The 19,885-nt window shown below is 36.9% G+C and overlaps 2 protein-coding genes across 4 annotated transcripts in view; one reads left to right on the top strand and one right to left on the bottom strand.

Moving 5' to 3' along the window:
- GPATCH2 (G-patch domain containing 2) overlaps positions 1 to 722 on the bottom strand; it is a 130,172-nt gene extending 129,450 nt beyond the window's left edge. The window contains exon 1 of the mRNA XM_063328430.1: positions 451 to 722. Coding sequence (XP_063184500.1) covers positions 451 to 722 — 272 coding nt within the window. The remainder of the gene's footprint in view (positions 1 to 450) is intronic.
- A 115-nt stretch (positions 723 to 837) lies between these two features.
- SPATA17 (spermatogenesis associated 17) overlaps positions 838 to 19,885 on the top strand; it is an 87,464-nt gene continuing 68,416 nt past the window's right edge. The window contains exons 1-5 of one of the 3 annotated variants that reach the window (XM_063330968.1): positions 930 to 1,022; positions 5,719 to 5,808; positions 7,874 to 7,955; positions 12,624 to 12,674; positions 16,808 to 16,911. In XM_063330968.1, coding sequence (XP_063187038.1) covers positions 955 to 1,022; positions 5,719 to 5,808; positions 7,874 to 7,955; positions 12,624 to 12,674; positions 16,808 to 16,911 — 395 coding nt within the window. In that variant the 5' untranslated portion in view covers positions 930 to 954. Of the gene's footprint in view, positions 899 to 923; positions 1,023 to 5,718; positions 5,809 to 7,873; positions 7,956 to 12,623; positions 12,675 to 16,807; positions 16,912 to 19,885 lie in introns of those variants that run through there. The other 2 variants (XM_063330971.1, XM_063330970.1) reach the window with 2 other exon arrangements.

Below are 19,885 nucleotides of genomic sequence, written 5' to 3'. Positions count from 1 at the left end.
AGCAAAAGTTTTGATTTATCGTTTGCCTGCCGTCCTTTTTCAGCAACGAGGGGAAGTTTCTTCCCCCAGCCCACTGCTCGCTCACAAAGGCGGCGAGAGCCGTTGAGACGTGCCAGGGGCATCTGCCCGGCCGCCAGCCCCTCTTCCTCCGGCGGCCTCGAGCGCAGTGGAAAGCACCGACGACTCTCCCCCAGGTAACCAGCAGCAACGGGAGGAGGAGTAGGGATTGAGACAGGCCAGGCGAGGCCTGGCAGCCCGCCGGGCAGCGGGGAGGGCCGGCCGGGGCGAGGGCACCACTCGCCCCTGCGTTCCCAAGCCCCTCACACGTTGCGGAGATGCTGTCTGCGATCCCCTCCCCCAAATACAGTAACCGCCCCGGCGAGAGGCAGGGGGTGGCGGAGACGTGCCACCCTCCACGGCGGCTCCGGCGCCCCCGGGGCCTGGGCTTACCAGCTCTTTCTCGCCGCCTGAGCTCGGGTCGGGGTAGGCTCAGCGACCCGGAACATGAACCCGGCGCCTCCCCCGGCCGCTCCCCGGGGAGGCTGGCGCCACTTCGCAGAGACTGGGCCGAGGGGAGACGGGGCGGGGACCGGCGGTAGCGCCGGGGGCTCGCGGGCGAGAGCCGGGAGGGGAGGACGCGGGCGGCCAGCGCTGCTCCTCAGTCCCCCATGATGAGAGCCCGGAAGCAGCTGCGGCGCCGGGAGGAAGCCGGGCGCGACCATCTCACCTCTTCCCCTCACTCTCCGGACCGCTGCCCGGGGGAAGAGCGTCTCCTCCAGCACTACTTCTCTTGGCTTGGCTTCCGTCCTGGTCCCGCTCCGCGGGGCTGCCGCTGCCGCCGGTGCCCCTGCAGGCAGGGCTGCCTGGGGGAGGGCCACCCCCGCTCCGCCGCAGAGTGGTACGGTCCCGTTGCCATGGTGGCGGCGTCGGGAGGGTTGGCAGGAGGGAACGAGCATGGACGCCCTGGCCCGACTTCAGGCGAGGCTATCGGGGCTGCGGGAGGAGTATTTCCGTAGGAAAAGGTAACCGGGTCGTGCCGGTGGTGTGGCGGGACGCCCCTCCTCACGCTGGGCTGGGACTGGCGGGGCGGGCAGCGGCCGCCGCAGGAGCCGGCCTCCCCTCTCCCGCCCCGCTCCGCTCCTTCGGCATAGCTCTGCCCAGAGTTTTACTCACACTGGGACCGTGAGGCCTTGCTGTCCTGGCTCAAATCTGGAATTTTTACTGGACGTTTAGTTTAGCCTGTTGAAAAAGGCACCACTTTTTTTTTTTTTTTACTTTTTTTGTTTTTCGGAAGTTAATTGACAGAAAACCCCCTCCCAGCTTCTGAGCGTGTTGGTATTTATTATCCACACTGCTGAAAACTGAGCTTTGTTTCTAAATTAGGTTACACAGTTTGAGTTTCTAGTACCTGGGACATGTTTTGCCTTTTTCTACTTAGTTAAGGAGATGTTTATTCTACTAAAGGTCCAAAATGGCCCATGTAGAGAGAGAGCAGTGGGCCGATGGAACAGATCACCTCTTACCCTTGGCTTCACAGTGGGACAGTTTGTGCTGCTGAGTTTTCTGACTGCTAAGGTGGTGGTGGCCAACTTCTACCAGATCAGATTTTAGGAAATAAAATGTTTTAAGACCTGTTTTAATATTGCACAGTTTTGTCCTGTAAACCCTTCTGTCCAACTGTATCGATGTTGCTGCTGTATGTGCTATGCTAATACTTAAACAGAAAAAAAGAGCGTGTTTAGCATAGTTGTAGGGGTTTTTTCCTCTTCTAATTAATGAATCAGTTGTTTTAGAATCCCAATACAACATCATTAGCATGAATCACAAAGCTCATGAACATCACTAAAAGTTACACTGAGTTCAAGTCCTGACTGCATATAAAGTGTTGTGTTTTCCTGTTCTTTCCCTGAACTTCAGCTCGTACACACAGCAGTTCACTAAAAGAGCATCAGTTACAGGAGACTATGCTTGTATTTCACGTATTTCAGGTTAGAAAGAGCAGGCTGAGCCAGACGTGGAAATCCATTGGAGGGCAGCATGCTTGATGTTTGGGGATTTGTTTTTTGGCAGAGCTTTCCAAAAGTGAATTGTTTCCCTTTTAAGGATAGGCTATAATCCATCAGCTTCTTGAAATTCAGATTTTCAGCTGAGAATTTAAATGAGAAGCTTCAAACAGTCCAGCTCAGCAACCGAAGGGCTGATCAGTAATCTGATCTTTGTTCTTTAGGGTGAAAACCTTGGATTACTTCAACACAGCTGTCAGTAAAATCCTGAAACAAATCAGAATATCTTGTTTAGAGATTTTGATAGAACCTTATTTAACTTTTAAATTTAACAAATAAGTTCTGGGCATTAAAGTGTGTCCAATTTGCAGTGGTCTTTGAATTATTTTTGAAGCATTTGTATTTTGAAGTCAGACAACAGCTTTAATTTCCCTTTCTGAACTATGCTTTATCTACATAATGTAATAGATCTGTTAAAATTGTCAAATCTGGAATGCTGTGAGTACAAGTCCATGTAATTTGTGCAGTCACTCATCATTCACAAATAGGTTGAGGGCATTCGGATGAAAATACATGATGCTGTAAAAAAAGAGGTTACTTACTCTATTAAGTTAGTATTCTGCATCGAAATACCATATTCCCCGAAAGATCTGAGTTGATCTGAAACATCAGAAGGTGCAGAAGAATATAGATTACCAAATATTGACCTTTTATTGTATGAGTTGCCCTGTTTGTGAATACCTCCAATGGTAAGACCTGAAGGATTTAGTTCCATGTGTGCCAAACACGCTTTAAGACAAAGACAAATGTTTCTTCTTTACCTATCTATCAAGACCTAAAAGCAGAATTCTATAGAATGTCTAGAACACACTCTAGACCCTCCAGGGCAGCTTGACTTAAAGCAACCCTGGTGAAAACTCTTGCTAGCAATTACTGCCACAGAAGGAACATAGTAATTGAAGTGCCTTAAAGTAAATCCCAAAATTAGGAAACTTACTTTATCTTTCACAATGCATTTGCTATTTTAGGACTGTACACTTGTTCTATTAAAAATTAGGGCAGGTTGATAACTGTAATATCTTGCTTGTTGGTTGTGGTTAGACAGGTTTACCTGATCTTAATAATGTTCTTCTGATCTTCATAACATTCCTATCATGCTTTATGCAGAACTCTATTTATGTCAGAGGTATGAGGTCTTCTAAACTGACTTTTTAGGGGAAGCACCTTTCTAGGGAAGGACTTGCCCAATGATGCGCAATGCAAAAATGTCATAAGCCTGTACCTTGATAAATACTCTGTCACCATAAGCATTAAAATATAGAGGATCTGTTAATGCATTCTCTTATTTTAAGCATTGAACAATTTTATCACTTACTTATGTAAGAACCTACTTGCTGCCTTTGAGTATGCCTTTTTAATATTTAGTAAAGTCTTTGGGAAGTATGTGTGACTCTAAAAGCTTAATCCAAACGGTATGACAACTATGCAATCTGATCAGAAGGGCGGTTGTCAGCTTGAGCAATTTATACCCCAAACTACTACTTCTGCTGTAATCTGGAGGTGTCTGCATCCTATGAAGTCTAGGATGCTGCACAAGAAAGGAACAAGGAAGGTCTCTAGCATAAATGCCAGCTTTGATATCGACTTATTCTGTGGTTTTAGGTAAAAAAAGTCTGTTTTCCACAGTTACCAGGTACTGGACAGGTCTGATGCATGTCGGATGATGATGAAAATTTGTGCCCACTTAATGTGATTTGAGAGCACATGCTGCACCAGATGATATAAAATGAATTGATCTAATGCTTCTTGATCTCTGGTAGTAAATCTGTGTTTCGTTTTTCAAGAAATATAATGAGGATAATCCTAATTTATCAGATAAAAATTAATCTTGTTGGTGTTTACTGAGGCAATTAATGTTGACACAACACTTCGTTAACAGAGTTAACTAAGATCAACTAGTTAAGAAAACTAACTGATAGTAACATAATTGTTCTTTTGTAGCAGTTGTAACAAACTAAACTATTTGTTAAATACGTTCCTAATACAAATGGGATAGCAAAAAGATCCATGAAAATTAAAATATAATTTTAAGTTCAAAGACTTGGCAGTTATTGAAGTTTTAAAACAAAAAAAAATGTCAATGAAAGCTAGATGTGATCTCATGGCTGGGTTCTACCCCTCAGCATTGAAACTCATCATAGTAATGATTTCTTACTAAAGTCTATTAATAATCTTTTCCAGATTCATATATTTGTTTAATCTCTTTCAGATTCATGGTTTTCTTTAGGTGACTTTTAGCTTTGTCACAACACTATTCTCCTAAGAGACAGAGTCACAGAAATGAGGCAATCAAGGACTACCTCTTGGAATTATTTTCTCACTTTCTGATGAGGTCCTTTTACTTGTGCTTCTTTTCCACTTGTGCACATGCCTTTTCCTTGTACTATGTCATTTACACAAAGCTTTGACAGCTAATAGTTATTGAAAATCTCCTTGAGATCATCAGTTCTCCACCTACATCTTCAGCCGCCTCACTAGTATCTCTTTCTAGATAACTTTCTTCTCATGTAACTTAAAAAAAAATTCTTATCTTTCTTTGTATCCTCTTTTTCATTAGTTCCTCTAGCATCTATATTAATCAATGTTGCAACCCTAGTATATTTTCTAATTCTTTTGTTTCCTTTTGTTCCCTCCTTGCCTGTCTGCAGCACGTGTGAATATGCTGCCAGTTTCATTTCTACATTATCTTCAAAATCCATGTCTTTGAATTCCCATTGTGAAAAATCCTGTCAAGACTCAATAAACTGTTCCATCGACTACTGTAATTCCACATAAAAAAATCCCCATGGTCATCCCTTTGGAATCTATCTGAATTACTAACACCATTTATTTTCAAATTCCTGACTTCCTTTTTAGCCACACTAAGATTTCATATCCTGACATTCCACACCTTCCAAAGTCTGGAAATTTCCGCATCTATTTTCTTTCCTATGCTTTTGTTGTTCTAACTCATAATAGTTTTAACTTACATTTGTATCTCACTTTCCTTCAGTCACCTCTCCTTCTTTTTCATATTTCTTCTCTTTAAATTCCTTCCTAGGAAACTAGCTAAAATACCTAAATCCTCTACTTTTGCCCTGTAAGATAGTTTGTATTCATTAAAAAAATCTACAGATAAGGAGTGTATCTGTCACCATTATTGATGCTACCACTGTTCAGGTAATAAACAAATAAAATATTTTGTAACGATCATAAAACAATGTATTTCAACTATATCTCACCCTTAATATATGCTTCTTATTAATTTGATTGTTATTTATCATGATAATATTGACCACAGTTATTTTATTTTATATTCATGTTATCATTCTGGCCTAATTATCATTAAAGCATTATCCATATATTTCACCTACAATGGAAGAAGTCCATGACATGCTGACATGGATATTCAGTATTGTATGGGCATAAGAAATACACTCTCCCAAACCCTGTATCATCTACAAGTTGTGATACTCTCTGTCTTTCTTTTCTTTATATGACAAAACTGATGTAAATTATATTGTTCTGCACTATTATTGAACTACGTAGAATTAAAAAGTGAAAAACCTGGTGAAAAAAACCACAAACTGCAACAGTAAAATATATTTAGAAGAATTTTTCTGCTTTAGTATTAAATTACCGTGCTGACAACTATTACTACTTTTTATATTTTCAGATCTGTAGATGAAATCAGAAAAATAGAGTACAAAGCTGCTATCAAAATCCAGAGCTGGTTTCGAGGATGCAGAGTCCGAGCCTATCTGAGGTAGTATACTAAGCCTATCTCAATCTGTATTTCAGTCTTGATTTTTTTCCCCAAAATTTCTCATGGTATTTCTTGATTTTAATAAAATAGGAACATTTTGAAAAGGAACACCCCCTGTTATTCTACTTTTAAATAGAATGAAATGCATGCTGTGGCACTGTAAGAAGCAACAATTTTTAATTTCAGAACTGCATACAATTAAAAAGGCATGATGATAATAAGTAGCATGGGAATAGTCCATCTTCAGAACAGATACGCAGTACTGTTTAAGAAATCTTGGCATGAGTGGAAAAAAAAAAGATGTCCCTCAGATTTGTTGTTTGCAGAGACTTTTCTTATCTCTGTTATTGTGGCTGTTACAGAAAAATTGCCTAGTGGGTGTATGGTAACTGGACTCTTATTGTTGAAAATTAAGTTCTACTGCTGGATTTGACCAGGTAGTTTTAAAAAATCTTTCTTTACATAATTTTCTCCATTTATAAAACAGAGATAATGTACGATTACTTTGTTCTGTAAAATGCCATAGTGACATTGATATAAAATTTTTGGAAACACTATGGTTGGTCCCTTCTCCGAGGAGGCCCTTCTCCATTTTTTATGATCATAAACCCAATTGGTCAAACTCATGTGCTCAAATTTCTGTATCTTCATGAAAATTAAGATTGTGAGGAAGAGGGATTGTTACATCTTCTAGTGTGATCTCTTGTCTGTCACAAGTCATTATGTATCACACAGACATGCTGTATCAAGCCTGGAGGATTATTAGATTAAATAACATTAAGTACTTAACAGCCAGTATTTCCCTCATAAAAAGAGGCTACAGCCATTATGTGCACTTACTAAAAAAAAACCACTGGTAATTTGTTTTCCATTGCTGGTTCAAGTGTGTTGTCTCAGGATGCAGCTATCAGATGCAAGCGTTCAGCAGGCAAACGAACAGGGTATTTCAACTGCCCAAGGAATATCAGCTTTGCCATCAATGTCAAAGGCCCCTACAAAGACAGAGGACTGGTTAACGCCCCTCTGCTTCCAGCACATGAGTAACAACAGCATGCAGCAGAAGAAAGTGAAACCCCAAGTGTCTTTGCCAATCTGTTCTGTAGGAAAATGCTCTTCTACATGCGCAGTTGGATTTAGTAGTGACCAATGCAAGAAGAACAACGTAATTGTAATAAGCGTGTAAGAAGAACTAAATCAGCTAAGTGTAGAAGAGGATTTTCTCTGCAACTGTGTACAGAGTGATCCTGCTCAGTGTCCTCTTCCCAGAGGTGGATGTGGTGTCTGATTTAGAAGCACAGGCTCAGTATAGCCAGTTGTCAGTGTTCCGAATTACCCTCTCACTTAGGGCCTTTGAATTACCTGCTGGAAAAGGCTGCCTCCCCTGAGTGACTCCAGCTGTACTGTAAGGTTTCTAAATTTGATGTCCATAGTTTGGTGATATGAATGCTCCCCAAAGTAATAATTGCATTATTTTCTGCAAAATTGATGTGAGACATCAATTATGGAATTTTTAGTGGCGTAATAAAGTGTGTATTTATATACTGAGGACAGAGTAAAGATTTAGTTACAATTAAGCTAGGTGTAATTTTATAATAGCAAAAAATTAGTCTAAAAATTACAGATATCTGTGGGTTTTGTAAAATATTAAAAAAATGCAAAGCTGTGAAAGTGCTGCATGTGACTGAAAAAAATTCTGAATTGGTCAGATATATTGGTTAAAACAACCCATGAAAATAAGTCATCTATCATGCAAATTACATTTGTAAGGCTATTTCATTAAACTTTTGTAATGATAACTGAAATAATGTGTAAGTAAATTTGCAGTAGACTATTTTTTCCAAACCGGAAGCATGTATGTATGTATAAATATGTGTACATATTGGTTTATAAGTGTATGTGTGTGCATATACATGTATATGTATAAAGTATGTTTGCGGTGGCCTTCTGTATATAAGGAATAAGTATGTGTAATACACTATATGTTATTTTTAATACTAGGAAAAAAATAAAGTTATATTATAAAGTCTCAAAATAATCATAATTTTGTTAATATATTTCATTTTAGATATCTGAACAAAAGGGTGATTTTTATACAGAAGTGGTGGAGAGGTTATCAAAGCAGAAGATACTTCAGAAAAATGGTGGAGGTAGAAAACTAGTTTTAAAAGTTTTGTTTGGTTATTTATAGAATACATGCAAACTAATTCGTTCACTTGTTGAAATTAAAAAGCTGAAACTTGATCCTTTATACACACAGACACGTACTTAACTTTACTATCATGAAAAGCACCATTAATTTCAGTAAGCCTACTCATAATGGTCAAGTTAAGTCAGTGTTTAAGTGGTTGTAGCTCTGGAGTATTAGTCCCCAAACCAGCAATGAGATCTGCTCATGCAGAAGCCTGCCCACACGATGCTAATTGCAGGATTGGAGCTTTTCAAGATGCTTTTTTTCCTGGTAGAACTTTTAACTCTGAAAATAAAATAAGCCAATGTGTCTACACATTGCTGTTCTATATTTTAGTGGTTTAAATTTCTTACTTAATGAACCTTGAAGTATTTGAGGTTTTGCCTTAAGGCACATGGCAGATCACAGTCAATCTAATCCCTTGACAGACTTGAAGATAGCAAAAGTGTATGGTAGCACACAAGCTAAAACCTCTGTTAACAAGTTTAGGAGATTAAGAAGAGACTAATTTGCCTTTAACATAAAACAATTAAGTTTTTAATATGTAGTTTGCTTCACTAATTTATCAATTTATGTTAATATTTTACAATAGATTTAAATTTGTTAGTCATTTATTCTTGATTAATTTTATTGAAGTTAAAGTGTTGTATTTCAGTCAAAACAAACGAGTCCAAAAAAAAGAAAAAAATAAAAGAGAGACATCTCTTTGGTTGGAGAGGACTAAATAGGGCAGCTTGATTGGAAGCTAACCTGAAAGCCGTACAAGTAGCAGATGAAAAGGCACCTTTTTCTCCCTTTCGACCTCTATATTCAGTATTGTTTGTTTTGTGGTGGACTTAAATATAAAATTCAAGTTCATGCCCTATATTCATTGTTATACTGCCTTTACTCAGTCAATGGCTGAATTTGGAATACTTTAAAAAGAAATAAAAATCTTCTCAGCAGCTTAATGCAACTTTTAAGTTAAAGGATCAGTTAGTGTTTGCATTGAACTCTTGCTAATAACTGTTGTAATGACTCCTGATTATGAAACACAGTACGTTTGACATGATACTTCCTTAAATACAGAAAAAATTGGTCACTTTAAAATTTGTCCACTGATAATGATTGGATTGGTATCTGCTGCCAGCAAACAAGGCAAAGCATATGCACAAAATACCCATGATTACTTGATAATAAATCATTTTAATGATTATATTCAAAATTGTGAAATGTGAGTGGTACTGATGCGGAAAATAACAAAGGCTGAGGCTGATCAGATTGCCTGTCCATATGTGCATCACTACTAGTATTTCATTTGTTACTCCTCTAGTGCCTCTTCCTTTGGTTGTTAAAATATATTAAGTTTAAAAAAAAATAATCGATGGTGTTTATATACTAAAGTTATGTGCCTTTCTATATTCTAAATATAGGTGCTTTGGTATAAAGCTTTGTTTCCTAATATTAATCTCAAACCAAAATTAAGAACTGTGCTCCTATAGTTTTCTTAAGAACTTAGTTACATGGGTCATTCTGGATTCTGAAAATTCATACTTTCAGGAAAGGATGAATTTTAAAACCAGGCAAACACTGGAACATGAATCAAACTGTATGTCACTCTTTCTTTTTACAATATATGTCAAAGTCAAGAAATCCCTTGTTAAAGCAAAGGGAATTTTAGCATTTCATTGTTATATGAAGCCGGCATGCATGATGGACATATTTTCAGCTCACTTTGGAAGGAGATGCAGTTGAAAAAAGTGAATATCTTATGTGATGTAGTTTGACACCACCCTAAATAGTAACCAGTTTTAAATAGCCCAGTCCAATAGGAATTAAACAAATGCCTATTTGCTCTATATATTAAAAAAAGGGCCTGTTCCCAACTTAGGCCATGTGTTTGTTCCTTCTCTCAATCTACTCTTAATCAAATTTTGGTTCTCGTTTGAATTTGTCACTTTGTATTAACTGTTTGAAGAAAAAGGAAACACCAATCAGGATCAGATCACATTTGTAGGTGATCCCGAAACATGTTTTTGAACAGAAAAGGAGAAAGTAGTACAACAGTTTATACACAAAAGGCTTCAAATATATTTTGGAATCATAGACAAAGTAAACTAGTAGGGAAACCTTTATATTGACATCAGAGACAGATACAAAGACTTCATGGATCAGAAGCGGAGGTGAGATGGCAAGAGAATTCTTTCCAGAGGGTCAGCCTGACAGTGTCATCTTGGAATCGGCACCCAGTGAAAGAATGAGAAGCACAAGCTGAAATGCAGGAAATTCCACTTAAGCATAAGAAAGGAGTCTTCCTCCAGAAAGGCCCCTGTTCAGGAAAGAGTCTTTTGTTTACTAGGAAAGCACATAAATATAGACTTGGGTTGAAGCACTAAATTATGGCTTTGCTTTTGTGAATAGGAATGAATATATTCTCCATCACTTGTAATAGGAGAACTAGTATTTATTATTCTAATCAGGATTAGAAAACAGAGAAAAGAGATCCATTTGCAAAAGAACCTAGATGGTGATACAGGCTCTGGCTTTTGTCACAATGATAAGGTAGTAAGACAGTTATATCATAGAATCAGAGAATGGTTTAGGTTGGAAGGGATCTTAAAGATCATGTAGTTTCAATTATGAGCAATTCTGCATTTGGATGACTTTTGATAGGTAGTGGTAGGGTAAGGCTCGGATTTCTCACTCCTAAGTGAGGTATGCAAGTTAGGACCCTGGTTGCCATTGACTAGCTCTGTAAATAGTAGATACAGATGCAATTGCAGATCCCTTCAATACTTTGCCAAGCTCAGAGGGAAAGTGGTCCCACTGTCTTTCACTATGGATGATATAAAGATCATAATGACGTTAGGTCTCCAATTTAGATTTTTCAGTGAAATGGAATGGGTTCAGACCTAAGTGCTCACAGCCTTCAAATATGAGAAGAATAAACAAAAAGATGTGAGATTGTTTAATTTAATCATTGATGAACAGAATTCTGATGATCATTTTTAAGCTCAGGAATTTCCATGAAAAATGTACTTTATGTATTTGGTGGTGCGGCAACTCTTACATTCCCTTCCAAAGAAAGAAAAGATGAGCTTCAAAGCAAAATTGTATCAATTTAATTGAACAGTTTAGGAATATACTTAGACCTGCCAACCATTATTTCATTCCAGTATTAGCTATCTACAGTTAGTATCACTCAGAAAGCATTTATGGAGACAAAAGGGGAGACAGAGTCCACTATTGATTCTAATTCATACCTTTGGGGCGGAGATTCCCTCACATATAGACATGTATACATCTACACATATACATGGAACTTTTTTGAAATTTAGCAGTCCCGCATTTTTCTTTCATATAAGGAATATCTTTTCTACTGTTTCCATTATTAGTAGATTGGTAGGATATTAAAGTGAGCATTTAAAATGCACCTTAATTAAACTGCAGGAATTATGCCTTGCTTAATGTAATGAAGAAAGAGAATTTAAAATGAAGTAGCATCATTGTGTTCATTTGTAAATAACATATTGCAGCCAACTGTTTCTTAATTGCCCAGACTGTTGATAAATAATCCAGTCCTGCTGCTCTCCACAGACAATTTGCTTTGGATCAGACTAGGCAATTCAAATAACACTAATTACAGTGAAACCCTTTTATAGTGAATTCCTGTTTGCCATGGGGGAGAAAATCACTATATCAGGGGAAAGCACTTTTGCCTTTGATTTGTGTCTAAAACATGAGAAACACATAAAAGCTGCATGTTGTGCTAAATAAAGGACATACTCTTGCATTCAAAGTACTTATATTTTACTTTTTATGATACAATTGTGAATTATGTTCATTTTGCATTTGTAATTAGAGGGCAGAACAGATGTGAAAGCTTAGTTTAAAGTGATGTATCCATTAAAATAACCTATGCTGCCAAGTGATTGCTTAGTATAATAGGGGATTCGTTCACTATGAGAGGAATTCTACTTTATTGGAAGGAAACCAGGACTTCAGGAAATGTTTTCTATATCAGGGGATTCACTGTAACATGGTATCATTGTATTTATGATTTTATGATGTTAAAATGAATATTAAATGAAACAAAATTCCCAAGGATTACTCGGGAGGCAGCTAAGTACATAACATTTAGTACAGATGGTTGGAAGGCACAATTTTGCTCCATCACTGCATCCGTATCCTTGAATGATTTCGACTGAAGACAGCATTTCTTTGAATTTTTCATTAAACCAGACGTCTTGAAATATGAATTCCTTTTATGTTTCTGTGAGTTTTGGCTAAAAGAACCCCAGTGAATAAATCATACAATACTACGTGTCACCAGCACTTGTGAATATTTCTGCTTTGTTATTCTACTCTCAGTAGAGCACCATTGATTATCAAACTCAGCGGAGAGCATTTTATGATCATATATCTCCATTAGCTCCTAGTTTGACTACCATAGATTTTTCTGGTTAAGCCTGCATTATGTATTAGGAAGCCTATCTCTTCAATACAAAGTTTGATTTTATTCTCTCTAAGACTAGAACTCTTATTATGTATTATGTATAAAGATTCTTATCTTTTATATGTAAAAATAGGAGCACTGTCTTTGAGTAACTGAAATATATGCCATCTTTTTTTTTTCCTTGATTCACAGACAGCATATTTTATTATGAAGATGAATTTCTACAATGAAATGGCTGTCAGGGTAAATATTTCTTCACTTGTTAAACAAATGAAAAGTCAATTGTGCTCCGAATTTGCTTTTAATAAAATGAGCAAACCAGAATAATATACACTTGATTGATATGCTGATGGCAACAGCGGGAAATAGTACATGGTTAAAAATTAAAGTTACACACAGTAGTCTGTGTTGTATTTGAAAACTGTAGCTGAATTTAAGGCATCTGCATGCATCTTGCCCCACTTAAACGTTCATTGTACCATATACCGTACTGATAAAACCCCCAAACATTCTATCTGCGAGTATTCTTACAATGTAGACATATATTTATAATTCTGACAAATACAGAGCTTTTGTGTTCATTGATGTGGCTGTGCTTTTTCTTTTGTTAGTGCATGATATTTGATGTACCGAATCTCAAAAGAGTTACTCAGAGGGCACAGGACAATTCATTGCCTAAACGTAGAGGTGGAACTGCGCTGATCTCATTGATGATGAATGAATTTTGCTAGATGAAGAAAAGTATAAACAGTCGTTGCACTTTAATAAATATACAGCAAATGAAGTTTATTATGGGGAAAACTGCAAAATATATTTAACTGGAAATATGCATTTTTCTCCTGAACTTTGAAACTGCAGTTAAACCAACACGTAAAACAAACATGGGAAGGACATGAGATAAAACTTGGTATGAAATCTTTTTATCTTACCTAATTCTTCTATTTTGTGGACTAAATGCGCTTTACTTCAGAGGCCTATATCTTTTTAGGCAAGGCATCTTACCTTTTGAATTCTACCAAATGTGGAATGTAGTGGGAATGGCGAGTAACCCAAGGAAACTCCTGTAGAGGGGAGGATTCTCAGAATAGATTTTAATTTTGTGGCCTTTCTGGTTCCAGGATAACTCGGACTCAAGAGATGTGTGTTCCCATCAGTTTTTTGACTTAGTGCTGATTCTCTCAAAGGTACAAAATAGAATGTTACATTTGAGAGAGTTGGGGTTGTTCAGCCTGGAGAAGGGAAGGCTCCGGGGAGACCTTATAGCGGCCTTCCAGTACCTGAAGGGTACCTGCGAGAAAACTGAGAAGGGGCTATTTGCAAGGGTATGTAGCGCTAGGACGAGGGGCAATGTTTTTAAACTAGAGCAGGGTAGGTTTAGATTAGACAATAGGAAGAAGTTCTTTACAATGAGGGTGGTGAGGCACTGGAACAGGTTGCCCAGAGAGGTGGTGAAGGCCCCATCCCTGGAGACATTCAAGGCCAGGCTTGATGAGGTTCTGACCAATCTGGTCTAGTTAAAGATGTCCCTGCTTCCTGCAGGGAGCTTGGACTAGCTGACCTTTAAAGGTCGCTTCCAACCCAATACATTCTATGATTCTATGAATTGGTGCATGTTAGAGAGCTGAAGGTGTTTAATAGCAATCCAATTTCTCAGAAATGCACTTTTTTTTGGTTTAAGTGTATTCCTTAGTTAGTTAGTTTGAAAGTGTGCCACAGTTTCATGCAACTGAAATCAGTGAGAAAATACAAGGCGCAAGCCAGCTCTTAAAAGTTGGCTGTGTACTTTTAGAAGGCATTTGAAGACCAAATTTCAGACGTAATTATGTATTCTAGTCAAATGGAGTTTTGCATTTGGTCTTTCATTTTTAAAAGAAATTGAATGTGTTCCCATTCATTTGTAATGGAAATATAATGTTGAATCATTAGGTGATATAAATCTTCAAAGTACCATTTTTTCAGTCATGTCTTTTTCTTTAATGGAAATTTAAATCAGTAGAAAACAATAGAACAGATCTTTATTTAGTTGCAAATGTCAGAATCTGATTCTCCTCTGTCTAAATCTTGTGCAGCTATATCTGCATAGCAGATTTAGAATGCTACCATTCTGAAACATTGAATGAGAGTTTTTTGCTGTCATCTGTTTATTGAAGAGCTAACTAAGGTCCAGGACAATAGAGAACAAGGCCTGTTGAGTTTCTGCACAGAAGATATGTGGCCAGACTTTAGGTTTCCTAAGCCAACAGTGCCTCATATTCACACATTGTGAGCTTGATTCATGATTAATATACTTCAGTGTTCTGAAAATATAACGCTAACTGTGTACGTTTTTCTACTTAATCACTTAGTTTTGCCTCATCATGTTATTAAAATATTTAATTCAGTTTATAGTCACTGATTAGAAAGGCATATTTGGTTCTGGCAATTTAAGTATCATTGAGGACACGCGCATGCTCATAGTTTTGAAATCGGTCTACATCTCTGTCTTCCTGGGTTGCATTTATTTGTAAGCAGAACTATCAGTTTCACCTTTTTAAATTAAATCAGAGAACTTGTTTTAATCAATTTCAGTTTTGAATACTAGGTCAGAATATGATGCTCTCCCTTAAAAAATTTAAGGTTGCTATAAATTTTCATCAACAAAAGTAATCCTATGGAAAAAAATATTTCCATGAGCAGATGGCTTTTGATATATCAAGGTTTTGCCATTTGTTTTAGTGCTTAAAATAAACATTATTTATAAGACCACTTACATTTTGATGTTACTTAATGAGGAATATGCATCATTGATTTGACTAGCTTAAGAGGTCATTTAGAACTTGCCCGTTAACAAGCTGTAATCTGCTGAGCACACAATGACTTTGTTTAAAATTATCTGTTCAGTGCTGATCAATGACAATAATTGTTTTGTACCAATCACTGTTGAAACTTGCTAATTACTTTGAAGGGCATACACACTTGTCTCTTTTTTCCCAAGAATTTTTTAAACATTCACCTTGGAATTAAAAAGAAATATAGTCGTAATGTGTTATACTTCTGTGTAAAAGCAAGCTTTTGGAACTTTCACACTGAAAATAAGAACATCATCAGAAGCTTTGTGTAAAATGTTCTTTTCCAAAAAGATTAGTGTTCAGTTTTGTGACATACAGAAATCTAGCATAAAATATTTTAAGACATAATGTGGTTTTTCTTACTTATGTTCTATTCAGTTGAAATCAGTGAGGTCATTCTGAACAGAATGTGGTGTAAATAAAGGTAGAATGCGGCATTTAATTGGTACACCGAGCCCATTGGAGATAATTATAGCTTTATACAATTTGAGTCTTTTGTCTTTCAGTTTGAGTTTTGATCCTTTAACACAGAAATTTCCAGTTCTGCATTTATAACTGTGAGGTGAAGACTGTCAGAAAGAGTTTCAAAGGGACCATAATCCTGCATTAATGAGCACACAGCTATACGGGAGCCAAGTTGCTCTTGTTGAGAAATTTTGAAGCCAAACAGAAAAACAAAGCTAAGATCCTTATTCACATGCAAAGGATTTTGCTTAATCCCAGATCTCTGAAGGCATACTCATTCTTTGCTCTTTCTGTATCCCTTTTTAACCCAATAAGCTTGTGTATGAGAAAGTGGAGTTCCAAACAGTATGAAATTCACTATCATCTAGTGCAAAGAAGCATTTCTGGTGCTTAACATGTCTTGTTCCCATGTTCAGCTGGTCACATAACTATTATTTGTTCATATAATAACAATGTCTAAAGGTCGAAACCCTTTTTATTTAAAAAAAAACCAAACAAACACCACCACGCTGATAAAGGAAAATACCAACTGTTTAATTAGTTCTGAGACTTTAAGAAGAGAGGAAAATACATGGTGATGCACAAGGGGGAAATAGGAGAGTGTACTAAATCTAAAAATAATGAGTATCATCTTATTCCTAATAGCTTTAGTGCATCATTTTATTTTCTTGGTGACACACCACTCAAAGACTTTCTGAAAGCTTTCCTGTGATACTTATTCTCTTGTTAAATCTCACATGAAGAGATAATCACAACTGTACCACAAGGTGCCATCAGTTGAGAATGAATGCTAATTTTTACTTTAAAGTAGCAGACGCTTCTTTTCATTGACACACCTCAATATAAGCAGTGGTTTAAAGCTTGAGATTATTTTTTTAATGTTGGCATTTAATAGTAAATTCATATCACCATTTAACTACAATATGTTACATCCTACCCTCATTTTCTTCATTGAAACATATTGGTGCTTCTACTTGATATCACTTTTAAGAAAACCATATTATTTGGGAAATACAACAGATATTTGATATGCATACAAACTTTTGATTTGAAATATACTAAGCAAATTTTTATTTCCTCTAGATTCAGAAAAGATGGCGAGGCTATTATGTTCGGAAATATATCCATAATTATTACGCACTGAAGAAATACCTGGAAGCCATTTCTGTGAATAATGAGATTGTCAGGTAAAGATAACAACTCCACGTGGTAAAGCATTCATTTCCTCTTCTTTCATTTGTAAAAAGTTTACGGCACTATTTAAACTATTTCTTTGAGTGTAGGGTCCTCTCCATTATCAAATATATATATATCAGTCACCATTCTCTTTATCCTAAGCCTGTGCATGTTGTGCCACTTTCTGTTCTCATTTACACTATTATGAATCCATAATAATTTTTTTTTAATTAATTAGACGTACTCTGGGTTCATACCATTTTCATAAAAACGAATTTGTCTCTTCACCTATGCTCAGAACTCATAGATTATTATGCCCTAAATGTGGTTTGAAAATTGATTATTGACAATAAATGAAAGTGCAGATTTGGCTCCAAGTTACATGCATGAATCATACTATGACTATTAATTGTGAAAGATACTGGGGTGGACATAGTGAAGCAGACTCTTTTCATAGTTTCAGAAGAGATTAATTCGCCGCTTAGATTTCTGACTAGAACTGTTGTTGGTATGTGTTCCTACTCTATTTCTCCTATCCATCCCTTGTCTTTCCCTGTACTTAAGTTGAAAGTTCTCTAAACTAGAGGTAATTATTTCCCTCTAGCACATTTGATGTCTTGATCCATGACTATTTCTTCAGATATCAGTGGAAACAAACAGACAAAATACTGGATGGTTGTGATCATTACTTTCTTGTTGTAAGTGAAAGGATGTTGGACAAAATTCGTCCAGTTTTTGCTCTTCAGAAAGCCTGAGAAAAATCTTTGCTTTCTGAAGCATAAAAATACAAGGGAGCCTAGTGAAAAAGTATTTATGGAAGTCTCCTCTAGATCACATGGCAAAAACAATTCATCTAGAAGGCTATTAGAGAAAATGGCATATGCAGGTTATATATGAAAAAGAAAAGAATTATCCACCTTTTTTGGATGCTGCTTATTAATCTATATTATTTTTCCACAACTATAGCTGATGCTACATCCTCTTTGTCATAGAATTATAACTTGTGTATTACATTGTTACATATAATGAAGAATACTGATGACCCCCTACCTCTAATCTCTCATTAGTATTCATTTAAAAGTATTCTATGCAGAAAGTTAGAGCATAACTCAGCAAAACCAGACTTAAAAAACCTGCCATGTCTTCAGCTGTACCTTTGTGTTCTGAAATCCTTGAAATATGTTCTCTTTTTGAAAAGGTAAAACCCTAGGAAGACTAGACCAGATCTTGGAAAGTAAATGAAGCCATAATTTTCTGGTCTAAAATGATTATAACTGGATGAACTGCAGTGGGACAACCTGCTGCTTTGTTCATAATAGTTTTATCACTCCTCTCCATTTCCTGCCTAAACCTGGAACAAGGCTCATAAAGTGTCAGTTAGATTGACCTTTGATGTGCGTGAACAAAACAAGTTAGCAAGTGGTATTCTCTCTGTACTGAATGCAGATTGATAGGAGCTTTGTATTTTTTTTCCCCGCACCCACAATAGATTTCTGCTGGGCACATCTAACTTTGGAGGACTACAAAAGTATTTGTCTTTCAGTACTTTGACAGGTTCATCAAATTCCCTAGTATTTGTTCCAGGTCATTAAAAACCATAACGCCTGTGCATTAGTTAGGTATTTTAATCAAGAAATACTATTGTGCTGTTTTTCTTTATCAGGTAAACTGAACAATATAACTTCAGGTACGTAAAAATCTGTCAAAGTTGATCTGTGTGATCTCTTACCTGGCAACTGATATATTTGAGTTCTCTCTTCCGGAGTTCACAGAAATATATGTCTTTCAGGTTAAAAAATACATCTTTCAAATTAAAAACGAGTTAAAAATGAATTTTTGAGCAAATTTGCTCAAATGCATCATATTGTTTCAGTTTTAAAAATGCATCAGTTCTCAAGTGCAATCAAGATTCACGGCAGTAATTTCTTCACTGGGGTACATTTGAAAACTAATATGTACATTAACTTCAACATTCTTCTTATGAAATCTAACAGATGTTTAGTGAAGATCAGGCGTAAGCCCTCAGCCAAACAGATTTTTCCTGTCATTGGGCTAAGTTGCTGCCAACTACTTTGGCCCCAAGGTATTCCACTGTGTTTCTTATGAGGAACAGTAAACAAGACAGAGGAGAGGTTCCCTGCATATTTTCATCAGCCATCACATCTAATGTGGAAGAGTATAACCTCATTGTTCATAAACATTTTTGTGTATATGAAATTACTGCAACTGTTCATTGCAAAAACCACCAGGAACTGTCTGAAATTAAAGGAGTGCTTTTACGAAATGGCTGGGTGTTATTCCAGCATCATCATTATGGAAATTCACATGTCGGTGGACAGAACCACTAATACGCTTGTGCACTCAGATTAGGCTGGCTTTGAGTGTTTTATATCTCTAGAACACCCCAAAACAACCCAACATGATACATAAGTAATGCATTTTTTTCTTATTTGTCTTATAGCTTTATTCTTTAGAATATATGCATTAGTGCAGTGTAAGGGCTAGTAAAAAAACAAGTTTCTCCTGAAAAAGCATAGAACCAGAGTAAAACAGAGACAAATTTTAAGAACTCTAGATTGGTGTAACTCCCCAACCCACCCTGAAAAAAAAAAACCAAAACCACACAACAAAATGCACACTAGAAGTTTATAATTTTAAAAGTTTGTTTAAACTGTATTCTTTCGCGAATTATGATGTAATTCCAAACTGAACTACAATATATGGTTCTCAGTCTTATCTTCTCGAATAATGCTGACAGAATTTTTATTTATCAACAACTACCTGAAATCACATTGCAAGTCCTTCTGAGATTTGTTTTTACCTCTTGGTCCAGAACCAGGGGCTGTGCCTAATTTTCTTCTCTTTCATTAAGGAGGATCCTGTATCAAATTATCACTAGTTTCTAAGAGAAACTTCAGAGGAAGTTGCCGTGAAACTTTGGATATTCTGTTAGTTTCTTATAAGAGTATCTTATAAGAGTTATTG

Source organism: Chroicocephalus ridibundus, chromosome 3, assembly GCF_963924245.1.
Source record: "Chroicocephalus ridibundus chromosome 3, bChrRid1.1, whole genome shotgun sequence".
Classification (NCBI taxonomy): domain Eukaryota; kingdom Metazoa; phylum Chordata; class Aves; order Charadriiformes; family Laridae; genus Chroicocephalus; species Chroicocephalus ridibundus.
Note: the sequence above shows the minus strand (reverse complement) of the source record. Positions and strands in the feature narration are given on the sequence as shown.